A 15,403-nucleotide genomic window follows, 5' to 3' on the forward strand; every position below is an offset into this window, starting at 1 on the left:
ATTTTATCCTTGTTGTAGGATGCAGAGATGTTGATATCCAAAGCCTCTGCCATCCGTATCATTTGTTCCGTCCTTAATCTAAGGTCCTCTGAGGGTGAGACTGCTTCTGTATCCCCCACCAACTCATCTGGAGAGGGTTCAGAGATGCCTTCTGAGCTGTCTACCGAGAGTAGGAGAGGGTCCTCCAACGGGTCCAGCTCTGCATCAGAGAAACACTGGAGTGGGGAGCCTGAGTGGAAGGACGGGGTCCTCAGTACTGAGATCGGTACTGGCTCGATGATCGTCGGATCCGAGGTCGCCGGAGTGGCCATAGCCGGTCTGGAGCTCGGGCGGTTGGAAGTGCTGGGCTTGTCCCTGTGCTTCGACTTGTGTTTGTGCTTCTTTGAGACGTGCGTCGGATCTGACTGAGGGGACGGATCCGAAGGTCTCGGATCCGAGCCGGATCCGGGGGTCGGCGAGATGGGAGCCGAGAGAACGGATAGCGCGTCTCGTTGCGTTCTGGAACCGGCTGATGGGGAGGGGGCCATCAGGGCCTTTTTCCACAGCTCTGCATTCAGTGGATCGGCACGGGCGTTACGAGCCTGGGTGGAAAATTTTTGGCAGATGTTACAAGCCGACATGTTGTGTCCCTCGCCCAAGCAAAGTAAGCACAGCTCGTGCTGGTCCGGGTGCGGGATCTTTGTGGTGCACTTAGGACATAGCTTGAAGAGCATTTTAGGAGCCATACCGGCCCTCAGCACACAGCCTAGGGGACCGAGGACTGGAGGAATTGTTGTCTCTCCGAATATAGGTCGAAGTAGAAGGATCAGACGAGGGCTGGACAGGAAGCCCTGGGCGGCAGCCCGTAGTAAAGACTCACAAATCGAAAGTAGCTCCGAAGAAGAAAATTCTGAGGTCAGGAAAAAAGCTCCGTTCTCGGCGGCGGCAAAGAAGGAATTGAGGAGGGAGGGGATGCCGCCCAGGAGCATGCGGTGGTTCCGGTGCGAAGCCAGCCCACCTGTCAAGGGGAGGGGCATCCCCAATTAGAGGTCTGAGGCTAATAAAGGTTTCCAGCGGCAGGCCTGCGTGCAGGCGCAGTCCCACATGTGGGGCTGCACCGAAGACTGAAAATGAAACACTGCTTTTTAAAAGGGTTACTTATCACCAAGCTTGCAAGCAATCCCTAGTTCTCCCATCATCATCATCATCATAAGTACAACATGAAAACCATCAATTAAAGCTAGAATTATTAAAGAGATATTAAAAAACACTACTGCAGTATAACCAATACAGCCCCCAGTAAAAAGTACAGTCTTCAGCATTCAAAAGGAGGTCAGAAAGACTGGGCAAAGGAAGGTGTTCTGCACTGCTGCTATAGAAATGGACCAAAAAGCAAATATACATGAACGATCTCTGGTGATGTAAGGAAAGGGCAGGCTATAAGTGATTTTAATACACAACACTAGTATTTGGAAGCGGAGGTAACTTTAAAAAAAAACAACTGATTGTTCCTGCTCTTATTAGCTTTTAGGTTTTCTTTTGTTTCAAATTTTAGTTTGAATTTTTAGATTTACTGTTTTTAAATTTGTCAGTCATTCAGAGATCTCAGTGGCCAAGCTGATCTGTATGGAGATACTGTGGTTCTAGAAGAGTTTTGGAATCCAATTGGCACCATAAATTGGCACCATAAAGTCTCAGGGGGTGGGGTTGGATTTATAGCAAATGCCTCTCCACAATAACAAAGGCATTCAACATTAGGGCTTTGTTTCACCATGACGGAGTGAACGGATAACAGCAATGGCATCTTATGGACACCACAGTAACCAGGTCACCTGTATAAGTAGCTATTTAATGCTATTTTGGTCAATAAGTAAGTTTTATTTCACAAAACAGTGAACTTTCTGCAGGAGTACACAATAATCTGAAGCATCATTAAACCTGAACACAACTGACTGGGTTTCACCCGAGTGTAAAGAAGCTGAAATAAAACAAATGAACCCCAAGCCTCAAAGAATCTGAACCCAAGCAGTAACGAAGCCAATTCAAAATAGATCTGCAAAAGTCTTCCTATGATCACTACCCACAAGACTTGCAGTATTCCTGGTGTGTGTCTGTGTGTGTCATCTGCTTTCTTTTGCCACACACCATCTTCACCTTCTTCATCTCCTTCCTGCATGGCCATAACAGCTACTGCTGCAGCCTCTCCCTTCCTCAAACTCCAAATCAGCCATGCTGGCCTTCACAAACCCATGTTCTCTCCCCTTCTACACACCCTCTCCCAGAAAGGAAACTGTCAGGCTTACCTTTGGTGATGCTGAGCGTATTGTCACCACTTGCTACAAAATCGTAAAGTGCAACAAAAAGATTGGGGTCGCTCTCAGTGGCTCCAAGCAGGTTCTCCTTGGAGCTCCACCTGATGGCTTCATTCAGTGCCTGGGGTTCAGTGTCACAACCATAGGGGCGGTGCAGAGCCTCTGGGGGAGGAAAAAAACAACAATGTTCAGCTTCCATATTCATTCAAATCCAGGATATGCTGCCACCACTGTGAATCAAGACCTAGACCAGCGGTCTCAAAACTGCGGCTCCAGAGCCGCATGCGGCTCTTTGGCCCGTTGAGTGCGGCTCTCCGAACGGAGCCCCTGCTCTTGTGCCTGCTTGCGCCTGCAGCCGGGCTGCGGAGCCGTCGCGCCTGAGAGAGAGAGCGGGCACGCTGTCTCTCCCCACCCCCTGCCGTGGAGAATAGCCGGTCCCCCTTTCCCTTGCCCTCAATGGTTGGGAGGCTAAAGCTTGCCCTCCCCTCTAGCCGTGCGATTGCTGGGCGGGCGGCTCGGCAGTTCCTGGCCTCCCTGCCCGCCTATCAGCTGTTAGGCGGGGCAGGCTTCCTTTGGTAGACCTGGCCTCCGGCTGAGTCCCATTGGGAGGCCATGTCAACCACCGGCTTTCTTGGCGGTAGACCTGGACTCCGAGGAGGGGAAAAAGTCCCCCTTCAGAGGCCAGGTCTACCAATTGGCTTCTATGGGCCTCCGGAGGCCAGGTCTACTGCCAAGAAAGCCAATGGGTAGAACTGGCCTCCCAATGGGACTCAGCCGGAGGCCAGGTCTACCAATAGGCTTTTATGGCGGTAGACCAGGCCTCCAGACGAGGACTCCGGACGGGGAGGGGGAAATGGCAGAGACTTACAATTTAATTTTTATCAATAAATAAGATCACTATTAAGTATGATATCAAGTTTTATTCAGTGTACCTATAGTTTAAGACTTAAAACTTTAATTAAAGTTTAAGTTAATAAACAGTGTACCTACCTATATAGTTTAAGTTTAAGAAATTTGGCTCTCAAAATAAATCTCAATCATTGTACTGTTGATATTTGGCTCTTTTGACTAATGAGTTTGCCGACCCCTGACCTAGACAGCAAGATCTAGGAGCCATCCAAGCCAAAAGCAAGATTTGTTGTTATAGCTCGAAGGCAAAAGCAGGGATAAGCCAGGACTTTGGGGTGCCTGGTGCAAAAAGCCCCATTCAAATGGAACCATCCCTCCCTGCTAATTAACATACAACAATCTCACTGAAAGCTCTACTAACTAGCTGGGTAGCAGAGTGGGAGACAGACGATACACAGCATACAATGCACTGGGAGTACCTGTTCTTGCACAGCTCTTGTTCATTTCAGTGGGGCTTATATATGAACACTCCCCACTGATCAGAACTGTGCCTCCCTCCTTTAGTGGCATTCTCAAATTTACAGTCTGAAGCTTCTTATATGAGAGATTAATGCCATCAGCCCTGACGACAATGACGACTCCAGGTAAGATCAAGTATTTGCACGTACACGCAGCACACAAAAATTACTTAATCCAAACAGATAGAGAAAATAGATCCATGTCTCAGAAACTCTTGTGTTAACATAACAATGACATGAAATCTTGGAAGTTAAAGTGTGCATGTGGAGAAAGAGCTAATCAGGTTCACCAAGAAAGAATGGACAACCATATGCTTCAGGAGTTTGTACATCTCATTCACCCCCAGATTTCAGCAGAGGTGCTTTATAAGTGACCTAGACCTCTGCATGAGCTCTGAGAATAGGGTATGGGATCCCAAGTGAAATCTTTCCAGACTACAGAGATCAGTTCCTATGGAGAAAATGGCAGCTTTGGAGGATGGGAGTCTATGGCATTATGCCCCGCTTAGGTCCCCTCCCCAAACTCCACCCTCCTGAGGCTCTACTCCCAAATCTCCAGGAATTTCCCAATCCAGAGCTGGCAACCCTAGTAGTGGACCACTCTTCTACATGAACAGAAATCCCTGGCTATGACATAATCAGGCCTGGACTACTGCTTGCCTGTCTCATCATGTACAGCTGTCTCGCTCTAGTGTGATAAACCCACACCAAAGCACTGGAGTGATGCATATGTATTATAGCACATACTGCAGTGGCACTATCCCATATTCTGGACTTGACTTGGCACACTTCTCTAAGTGGTTGGCCACCAAACATAACACAGCGGTTAGCCACATCTAGTAGCCTCACCCCTTGTCTCTTTCCTTCCATATATCATAGCTCCAGCCTGTGTCTTCTTTCTTCTCCCCATTCTCTCCAGTCTATTAGACATAGTTCTTGTGTACCAAACATCGTTCACCACACACATTCAAAGAAGAAAGGGGCAAGGAGAAACACTATTCAGATGGCATTGAGCCTGCAAACTGCAAAATGTATCCCACATGCAGAATTTGAATTTTGTGGTTAAAGAGTTCAGCATCTGTGGTGAAACTCAGCTGTTAGAACTGAGATATGGTACATGTATAGAGTCAGACCTCATCAACGCTGTTATGATCTAGATATGCTGGTGCTAACCAAAGTTTCTGAAATCTGGAAAAAGCAAGGTTCAGCTATGCCTTTGCTTTACAGCCTACAACTTTTTTAAAAAGAGGAGCAAAATCCAAATTAAGGCAGGTATTGTCAGAATAGGCTTAGAATTTATTCCCTAATAAGGACTCTTAATAATTTAAAATAGATATGCCCTCATTTGATATATGGATAGGTCACTGTCATCATTATAACCTTCAACGGTCATGCAAGTCCCTCTTCAGTAACAGCATAACATTATGACAGTCACGAAAACCAAGGCCAGCCAATTCGTCCAGTGGATGAACAGAGCATTTGCTGAAGACTGCCCTCAAGGGTCTGCGCTTAGCAATCAGCTGCTGCTCCTCATCTCACTTTAGGTGGCAGCAGCAAGACAGAAAGGGGGGGAACAGGCAGTAGCACTGACTGTTGAAAGGGCAAGGAACAGGAGGACAAGGAGCTATCTGGCCCCCTTCCATAATGCCCCAAATCCAGGACTAGTTCAGTGCAGCGCTAAAGTAAACTCAAGCACTACCACACACCAATAGCCGGACCACATGCAAGTTGGCCATAGCAACACACGTGAAAGACACGTCTGGTCCCAAAGAAAGAAAGCGGCAGTAGCATCCCACCTGCTGCTGCCCGTTTCACAGCACTGCCCACAAAGCCATTTGTAGTGCTGTGCTATGCCACACCAGGACCAAGAATTTCAGGCAGATGTGCAGGGCTTCAAGCCACACTGCAAGAGCCGAGAAACCAGTCATAATTAATTTGACTTTTACATATTCACTAACTTTGCTCCAATGGAAAAGGGGGCAATTGTCAGATAATTCTGCAATCCAATTACATAAAAGATTAATGCTGAAGCATTTAAGACTACATAATTTATTAGCACGCCAAGTTTAAAGGGGACCTCAAGGGGTCATTTGAGTCATCCCCTTTGCATTTGAAAAAGGACAGTTAAATCAAAGTCATACCTGACAGACATCTAACACGTCACAGTAAACTTTTTATTACTGGGCACTCTATATCAAGAATTATCACCTCCATCCTGATAAATGCACTTCTGTATCCTCATCTTCAACTTTTTCCTAATACTGAACATAGCCAGAAGATTGATTTTGCCATATATCTTGTTCACAGTAAACAGTAGTACTAATCTTACTATAAAATGTATGGTACATCTTTGATAGAATTTTCACAGCTGAATCTAGCAGAGAATGATAAAAGGACTGAAAGCAGTAAGTGGAAGGACAAGCCACAATGGGAACTCTTGGCACTTTAAAACAAAGTTTAAAAAAAAACCTATGAAAGACAGAGCAGAGAATGTAAGAAACTGGACTACAAAACCCCTTTCCTTAACCACACTCAGAAAATGAATACTTAAAACCAAGCAGCTACTGAAGTAACTGCATTTCAAATAGTAAGTTAACTGTGCCCTTACATAGTGAGAGCATTAGTAAGAGACCATTTAGCTTTATGTGAACATCCCTATAATCTTATGGAAATGTAGAAGTGCAATCTTTAAATATATGGTTCAATAACTTACCTACTACACTACAGCTTTTCATTCACACACAAAGGAAAAATTTAGCACTTCAAAACATCTGCTGCCCTAAGACCAGTTAAATAATTTAAAGATAAATGGAAATCCTATTACTTATATTATTCCCAAAAAATGGGAAGGGGAGAAGGTTGTTGAAATGATGTATATGAATTATTAATAATTCTCTTGATGCCTTGAAAAAGTGTAAAAGGGGAGCCATTTAAATATATTATGAATTGATGATAATACATGAATCCAATTTTCAATACTTGGGAAATATTTTAAGGAATTTTTAAAAGTATACCACTGCAAGTTTTTTTCAATTATATTTCATTACAATTCAAGTATTCTATAGGACACTTTATGATTTATGCTGATTATTATAATTAATGCTATTATATCAATATTTACTGTTCATAACTGCTATTATTGTTTATTATATCATAGTTTATTATGTGTATACTCTTTTCCTTTGTCTTTTGACATAATTGTTGTTTTGATATGGCTTTTAATTTCTTTTTTCTGTTCTGTTTATATCTATAAAAATAACATTTTTAAAAAAATCTGCTGCCCAACCAAGCTGCATAGGTTCTGATTGTGAACAGACTGCCCCACCACATCCTTTCCCCTTTCTCATGCATCCCCCCATAACTTCCTTGCTGTCTGAGTCACTTAATTCACTTAATCCTCCTACCACACTGCGGATTACTTCACACCCAACACAAAATCAAGCAGAAATAAACCAGAGAGAGAACCAAATATCATTCTTAAAAAGTCAAGCCCAATATATATGGCTGCTCATTCAGGTTCATGTGAGAGTTGTCCTCTGCTCTGCTGGAGAGGAAAAAATGCTCTGTACACAGAAAAACAGAATCATATGTAATATCCCTTTTCAACATACCTGTCAAACCTGATAATCTAGGATAGGAGGCCTTTTCACAGAAGGAGCACAACTGCACATCATTCTCTTTACCAAAACTGTTTGACTGAAGAATGGTTCCCAGAATCATGTTGTGTCCACAAGAAAACCAACGCAAATGCCTGGCACAAGTCAGAAAGCAACTCCCTCAGGCATGGTGTGTCACGCAAATCTGATTACTATGAACAAGAGCTGGAGCCAAGAGGCAGAACTGCTGGCAAAGGGTGGGGATACAGGCAAGGGAAAGCATTCCTACACTAAGCAACAGGAAGCTTTGGAAAGGTGGAGATTTTCCTAGAAGTCAGGATGCCGGGAATGGACTGCAAATTGAAACAACTTAGGAATTGACATGGAACAACAATGAAACCTTATTCATTCATGGTAGGAAATAAAATTGCTTGAATGAAGCGTTTCAGTATATCTGAGCGATGCATACAAGACCTGCATATTTTTCAGTATGTACAGTGGCATCATGTATTTGTATGAACTCACTAAGAACTACCTTGAATGTAACTACAAATAAGGTTTACAAAATGAAGGCTTCCCACAAATTATGTTCTTAGATCAATACTATTACACGCACTGGTGTGTGTGTTAGTGACGACTATTAGTCCACCACACAAGTATTCAAGTGGGACTCCTAATCTCAGATGTTTTTCCTTGATGAACATGCCTGCTCCAGAGTAAAGTTTTAAATGACAACAGAATTGGACAATCACCAAGAACAGTCCAGTGCCTGTGCAGTCTGATCGTGCATCAAATCAATTAGCTATGCTAACCAGTTGCAAGACAGGTAGCTGAAGCATAAGAGCCAGTGTGGTGTAGTGGTTAGGAGCAGTGGACTCTAATCTGGAGAACCAGGTTTATTTCTCTACTCCTACACACGAAGCCTGATGGGTGACCTTGGACTAATCACAGTTCTCTCCAAACTCTCTCAGCCCCACCTACTTTACAAGGTGTCTGTTTTGGGGAGAGGAAGGGAAGGTGATTGTAAGCTGATTTGAGACTCCTTAAAGACAGAGAAAAGTGGGGTATAAAAACCAACTCTTCTTCTTATTTAGATTTTGAAAGATAAAATGGCTTTCCTCTTGAAAACCCCTTAAACTCCAGAAGATGTTCAATACACACACTAGTATCAGTGTCTGCACAGGCTTAGACTCTACTTTTACTGTCCAAAGGATCTGGAAAAGATACACGTCTGTGTTTAGAGAACTCTAAGTGAAGATTCTTCCAAATATTTTGCCATATTCAACCTTTTTTACAGGAACGCCACACTAACTGATAACAAGAAAGACCAACATCAAGACTATCTCTTTGCTTGCCAATATTTGGGGATAGAGCAGTTTCCCCATCTAAGATTATATGGTCTGCATTTACACTATACCGGATCTGTTCAAAAGGAGTCCCAAAATGCTCATTAACAAAATTCCATCACGAAAATTACACAGAATGCAAGCAAGCTGACGCATTCACCGCAACAAGCTACTATATGCATTATGCCTCTAAACAGTATAGGGCACAGGATACCCACTAGTCAGTAGGTAGCTTCAATTACCTTGACTGAAACAAGTCCATTAGAATATTGAAACAGAAGACTTCCCTCATCCTATGCATTTTTAAAATCCTAGAACAGAAGATGTGAATACTTGAAAGATGATTGGTTATGCTCCTACAAAAAGCAACATTAAAAATTTCACCTTAGGTTGGTTGCCCCCTCTTGAACTCTGAAATTCAGAACAGACAATGGATTCTTCTAGTGAAGATAGGTGTTATGAGCTAGGCTGGACCTGTTTGCTTATTAGATCAGGAAAAAATGTGTGTATATATAAATACAGAGGCACACTTAGATAGGGGCTGCAGTGTTTCTCTTTGGTCTTCTCAGTCAATCTAACTGACTCAGTCAAAGACAAGGGACTATTCACAAGCATGATACTAGCAGCTGCCAAACATCCAAGGTAATAGAAAACCCCACAGACGGCAAAAGGAGGGCGTCCTTCAACTGAGCACTTTTCTTCCCTTTTCTCAGTCCACTTTGGCAGTAGATACAGCATCCATGTTCCAGTCCTTGGACCAGAACAGAGGTGGATCAGCAATGCACACAATGAAAATAAAAAAGATTCAATAAAACAGTCTACCTTTTAACATCTTGTCATGGAAGGGAATCTATGAACTTGCATGGCCATAACTGGCCAAGAACACAGAACGCTTGTTAACTTTCAGATGTATGCTTGGAAGTAGTAGGGATTCTCATCCTTTTAAGGTCTGTAAGAGAAAATAATTCTTCCATATTGATGGAAGAATTATCACTATGATTCAATATAGTGCAGTGTAAACAAAGCAATGGTATGCCCTGTTTTTCTGTAAGATTTTTTTGGGCACTTTTGCATATACAGAGAACATAAAAATATATTGATGGTAGCTAATTGCTTAGAAAACACAAAGACCTTCTGAGTGGATATTGTCATTGTTAGGGAGGGGATGACTTCACCCTCTAATCATTCTCCTCATAGATATCCTCATTTGCAATCTCTCATCAGCATTAAACTCTCATAATACCTGACAAAATAATGTGAATTCCAAAGAGAAAGCCATGTAAGTCAATTGTAGCAAAACAGAAGTCCAGTGGCCCCCTAAAGACTAACAACATTTATGAGCTTCTTTAGCCAGAGCTCACTTCCTCACATACACTGGAAAGAAGGAAAATAATCTGCCTCGTTTAAAGAAAGCTGCAGAAGGGGGGAAGGGGAGGAGTTAAGCAAAGAAGCCTGGTATCACAAATGAGGCGTGACTCTCTAGTTATACATAACAGGTCAGCTAAATGTGAAGTCATTCCAAATTCTCAGTTCAAGCTATAAAGCGGGTTTATTAAGCCCACCAGTACAAGTTTGCCCTACATCTTTCTGACTAAAGAATGATTTCAAAATATAAGCTGTGCACTCTGACTTGTATTTTTTAGTAAATAATTTCAGCACACACAAGTGCATGCTTCGGAATGACATCAAAAGCTAGGAAACCTGAGGTGTTTTCAAATCACTCACTCCCACAATCTTGACTGCCAATGGGAACAGAAGACTGGCCATGCAGCATTGTCAAATGAGTCCCTAAGACCTCAAAACCAGTGCAGTTACATGCTGGACTACAAATGAATGGCAAGACCCAGATTTAAATCCCCAGTCAGCCATGAAGCTCACTGGGTGACCATGGGCAAGTCAATCTCTTTCACAAGGTTGTTATTTAAATTTAAAAAAAAAACAGAAAAAGGAAGAAACTCTAAGTTGCCTTGAGCTGCTTTGTATGGGTTAAAATGTGATAAAGGCAGGGGGACATCTCATGCTGGGTCCAATTCATTTTACTTTCTCTATACTTGCCCATCTTTATGGGGACCAACCCTCCCATACTGAAATGATGGGGCAGCAGCAACAGTAGAAATCTTTTCAATACTCTCTCAAGCCAAGTAGCATAGTATATTTGTAACTGTAAATTAACATTACATGAGCTTTGGAGAATGGAAGCACAGTAGCACACGAGAGAGATTCCCCAAGTTCTGCACTCCTTTAAAAATTTCACTGTATTGAATGTGCCTGTGGCTCAGTGGCAGAGCATCTGTTTGGCACACAGAAGGTCTCAGGTTCAATTCCTGGCATCTCCAGCTAAAAATATCAGGTAGTGGGTGATGCAGAAGACCTCTAGCAGACACTCTGGAGAGCTGCTGCCAGTCTGAGTAGACAATACTAATCATAATGAACCAAGCGTTCAATTCAGTATAAGGCAGCTTCATGTGTTCAACAATCATAACAAGAGCTTTTCAAGTTGTTGTTTTTTAACCCACCCAACCCGCTGGGGTTAGGCTTATTAAGAGGTCAGGAGAAAAATAGCCCTCCCCATCATATCTTCTAAGCAAATGATGGAAATCATGTTTCTTTTAGAAATTTACAAATCAGTTGTTTTCCCTTTAAAGTTCAACTGTAGCTTTTAAAATAACCTGGTTGAAAGCAAATCTGCTGTCTTTAATACGAACGCATTAGAACATAATATGAATTACATACATTTATCAAACACTGCTTTTCTATGTAAGAGAACACCAAGGGGAAGAACCACGGTGGGGGAATTCTAATTTCTTAAGCTAAGTATTCTAAATGACATGATAAATGTGCTATATTTCCTATGGAATCCAGAGACTAACAATTCACCATAAGTCCAAGAACCTAGGAGCTACTGGGTTGGATCCAGTGTAAAGTTTCCACTTGCTCTAAAGCTCTTGCACAAGCAGAAACACAAGAAAAACCACAAGCAGCTACCATGATCTAAGTCAAACTCATTGTATCCCCACTTGCACTTCCACTGGAGGAAGCCCTTGGGCAATCCGTTCTTGGGTATATGGGGAGGAAAGTCCTAGGTGTCTTACAAGATCTTGAGCAAGTGGAACGACGCCAAGTCTATTTTTGTCTCCTCTTGTGCATCACTGGATTCAAGCCATTGCCTTGGGCTTCAGTGGGATTATCCACTAACTTTACATGGATGATCATATACCCGTTTCATGCCTTCAAATTACCTGAGGGTTAAGGTGTCGGACTAGGACACCCCAGTTCAAATCTCCACTTGTGCCATGGAAGCTTGCTTGGTGGCCTTGGGCCACACACTCTGAGCCCTGCCTCTGGCTAGTATTTGGATGGGAGACCTCCGAGAAATACCAGGGGCATGAGCTAGAGGCAGGCAATGGCAAGCCACCTCTGAACATATTTTGCCTTGAAAACGTTATGTGGTCGCCATAAGTCATCTGTGACTTGACGGCAAAAACAAACAACTACCTGAGGGCTGCAAGGTTTTCAGGTTTCACATTATGAGCAATTATGATTCTACTAACTAAGCAGTGTGAAGAAGCACTATTTGGCCTAGTAACTACCACACTTTATTTAAGGGATGTTCTGGATTCTTAAACTTCAAAGTAAATGGTGTCCTTTACTACCCTTGTATGTGTACCGTTAACAACAACCGTTAACAACAAACAGATATGTCATCAAAGCAGAGCTAATTTTAAGAATACATGTGCACAGCAAGGCCAACCATTATGCTCCTATGTTGTATAAGCTCTATTAACTTACAAGCTGACAAGTTTTCTTATAGTAACTAGCTAGAATGTATGCTTGTTTAGGGCATTTATGCCTTTCAAAATGGGGAACGATTTAAATCAATCCGCCTTGGTTCCTCCAGTATGATCACTGTGAGGTTTGGAACCCCCAGATTTGTATATGACAAAGGAAGCTGACTCTCAAAAGCTTATACTTCGAAAATCGTGTTGGTTTCTTAGGTTCTAATGGACTTGAATCTAGCTCTTCTACTGCAGACCAACATGGATACCCTCCTGAAACTGTACTCCTAAGAGTCTCCCAGGCCAAGAACTTAAGATTCACAAACTTTCCTTCACAAACCAACTGTAACAAACAAGTCAAGAAACAGGGCCCACCTACCGTTATTTTAAGAGCCTTCCTCCCACACAGAGATGAACTTGGCTGCTATTGCATCATTCCTTCCTGTTGCCACAGTGGTGGCGTGAGTGGAATGCCATAAAAGATTGGTCAGGACAGCATCAGCCGTTTTTATGGGGAGGCCCCACAAACATTTGTCTCCATGACACCTGTCTCAGAGCTGCCAATCTTAAAATTCAGTTTTCTACGTATTTAAAGTTGAGTAAGAGAGGGTAAAGCCACAGTGGGAGACCTAACATTAATACAGAGCAAAAGGCATAGTTAACTTGGTTTCTATATACAGATCAGATTAGTGTCCACTTGAAATCAGGCACGGACATGATACTCTTCCTGGCTTCACTCACAGCAGAGTAGAGTCTCTGCTTGCCAACACATCAGAAGCATCATTGTAGATATGATCCAGCCCACACAATTAAATGGTAACATGTACATACTTGCTCTGATGTTTGCATCTATAGATATCTTGGTCCTATTGCCATGTTAAGAGCTTCTTGCTCCCAGAGGATTATTTTAGCCTTGGGAGCCCTTTTGCATTTCTTCTGCCACTCAATAGCAAAGCTACTGAATGTCAGCCAGGTTTAGCAAAGATGTATAATGCAGCCAGATCAAGAATGTGCAATGAGGGGAAGAAGTGTCCCTCCAAAGACTAGAATTGGATTTAAGCTTCTAAAGAAACGAAGTAGATACCAAATTGAATTTGAAATCTGAGACAGGAGGTTTCTCTCTTGTACACAGTCTCTTTTAAAGTCAGCATCAACTGTTCCATTAGTGCAACCAGTTAGCACAACTGCTCCCTTTTAAACATGAGGGGAGAACACAAACTGGTTTTCTATTATGTGGGTAATTCAAATATATTCTTGTGGCACTGCCATAATATTATTGTGCCCTGGTGCAGTAGTGACAGAAAAGGGGTGTGTGCAGCAGCGATTCCCCAATGTCACTTCCTGTGGCATAAGCACAAGTGACATAACACACTGCTGTGACGTTCTAGCAATCTCCCAAATATCTATAGTTTTACCATACAGATTGCTGGAGTGCCACACAAGTGAGTGTGTGACATCGCTTACAGTTATGCGACCAGAAGTGATACCAAAAGATGCCTAGCCCCTTCCTCCAAACTCCTAGGAGTTACCAGCTGAAAACTTGAATCGCACATTTTAGCAGTAGCGGGGCTCATGTATGTGTGTGTGTGTGTGTGGGGGGGGCTAAGAATTCAGAAAGTCCAAAAAAGTAGGATTCCCACTACTTTCCCCCTCTGATGCCCATTTCCTCATATTAATTAATGCCTCTTCCAACTGCAAAAACTTTTGCCATATGGTTGCTTGACTCTAATTCTCAAATCATATCTAGTTCCAGATCAAGACTAGAAAGCATGACTTGCAAGATAATGCACACAGTTGTGGAATGGGCATCACAGACAACATCAAAGCACCAAAATTAAATTGTAGCATAGGACTCCTGCCACCTCCTCTCTAACAAAACAAGTGAAGACGGCTGGGTTATCTCATCAGCTGTTCTGGCACTCTGTTCTCTAGATTCCAAGCATGGGGAAAGAATTTCTGACCAGTTAACTGCATAGTTACTCAGCTTGAAGTTAACCTATAGATCTTTCACATCAGTAGTAGCCCATGTCAATTCTCCCAGAAGAATTCAGGCAGTACAACCTCCCCCAAATTTTTAATTTCACACAGATAAGCTGCCATTTTATGATGACGTTTGCAACCTTCTGGGGAAAAAATTGGGGGGAGGGAGGTTGCACTGCCTGAATTCTTCTGGGAGGACTGACATGGGCTACTGCCTATTATTTTCGTCTAAGTAGCCTATGTCAATTTCCCCAAAGAGTCCTGGCAGTGAAACCTCTCAATTTTTTTTACAAGGCTACAAATATCATCATAAAACGGCAGCTTATCAGTGTCTGTTAAGTGAAAATTACACCTGCGAAAGATAATGCAACTAACTTATTTCATTTAAATATTTATATCCTGCCTTTCCTTGTGGCTCTAGGTAGCTTACAAAATGCTCATTTAAAGAATGCCATACAAGTTACAATTACTTTCAAGCATTTTGATTTACCCAGTACAGTGCTTAACATGAGCTAAATGCACATACAAGAGTGTGCGCTTAGGGCAGCCTCACAGCTTTAACTGACACTTTGTCAACTTATTGGGGAAAAGCTAAGCCAATCAAATTATTATGCTGAATATCACTTTTCCAGCTTTCACCCAACAATTTCAGAATTGAGTGATGGAGAGCTTTGCCTTTTCTTCAAAAAGTAATGGCTTGGAGCATAACTGTTTTCTGCTGGCGGTGCGTGCACATGATTTTCGTTGAACATCGCCTCCCATTGCAGATCCTATGGGAGGTGCAGATCCATTGCAGATCCAACATGCACAGCACTGTTTCTGTGGGTCTCCTGACCCCAAGGGCAGTGTTTCAGTGGGGACAGAGTAGCAGGAGAAGGGAGGATGGGAAAATTCTGTTCTTCCCTCTGAGCTCTGCTCACATTATTTTGGACCCAAGCCAATATTACTGATCATGCAAGTGCTTTGACTTGGCACACCTGAACACCTGTATGAACATGTATTTCCACTATACACCTGTTCCATCTCTGAACATCTTTTAATATGGTT

At 42.7% G+C, this 15,403-nt stretch overlaps 1 protein-coding gene across 1 annotated transcript in view; it reads right to left on the reverse strand.

The window, feature by feature from the left end:
- ABL2 (ABL proto-oncogene 2, non-receptor tyrosine kinase) overlaps window positions 1–15,403 on the reverse strand; it is a 63,399-nt gene that overhangs the window by 26,168 nt on the left and 21,828 nt on the right. Inside the window, exon 2 of the mRNA XM_056844401.1 lies at window positions 2,283–2,453. Coding sequence (XP_056700379.1) covers window positions 2,283–2,453 — 171 coding nt within the window. The remainder of the gene's footprint in view (window positions 1–2,282; window positions 2,454–15,403) is intronic.

The sequence above is a fragment of the Euleptes europaea genome, chromosome 2 (genome assembly GCF_029931775.1).
Source record: "Euleptes europaea isolate rEulEur1 chromosome 2, rEulEur1.hap1, whole genome shotgun sequence".
Taxonomy (NCBI): domain Eukaryota; kingdom Metazoa; phylum Chordata; class Lepidosauria; order Squamata; family Sphaerodactylidae; genus Euleptes; species Euleptes europaea.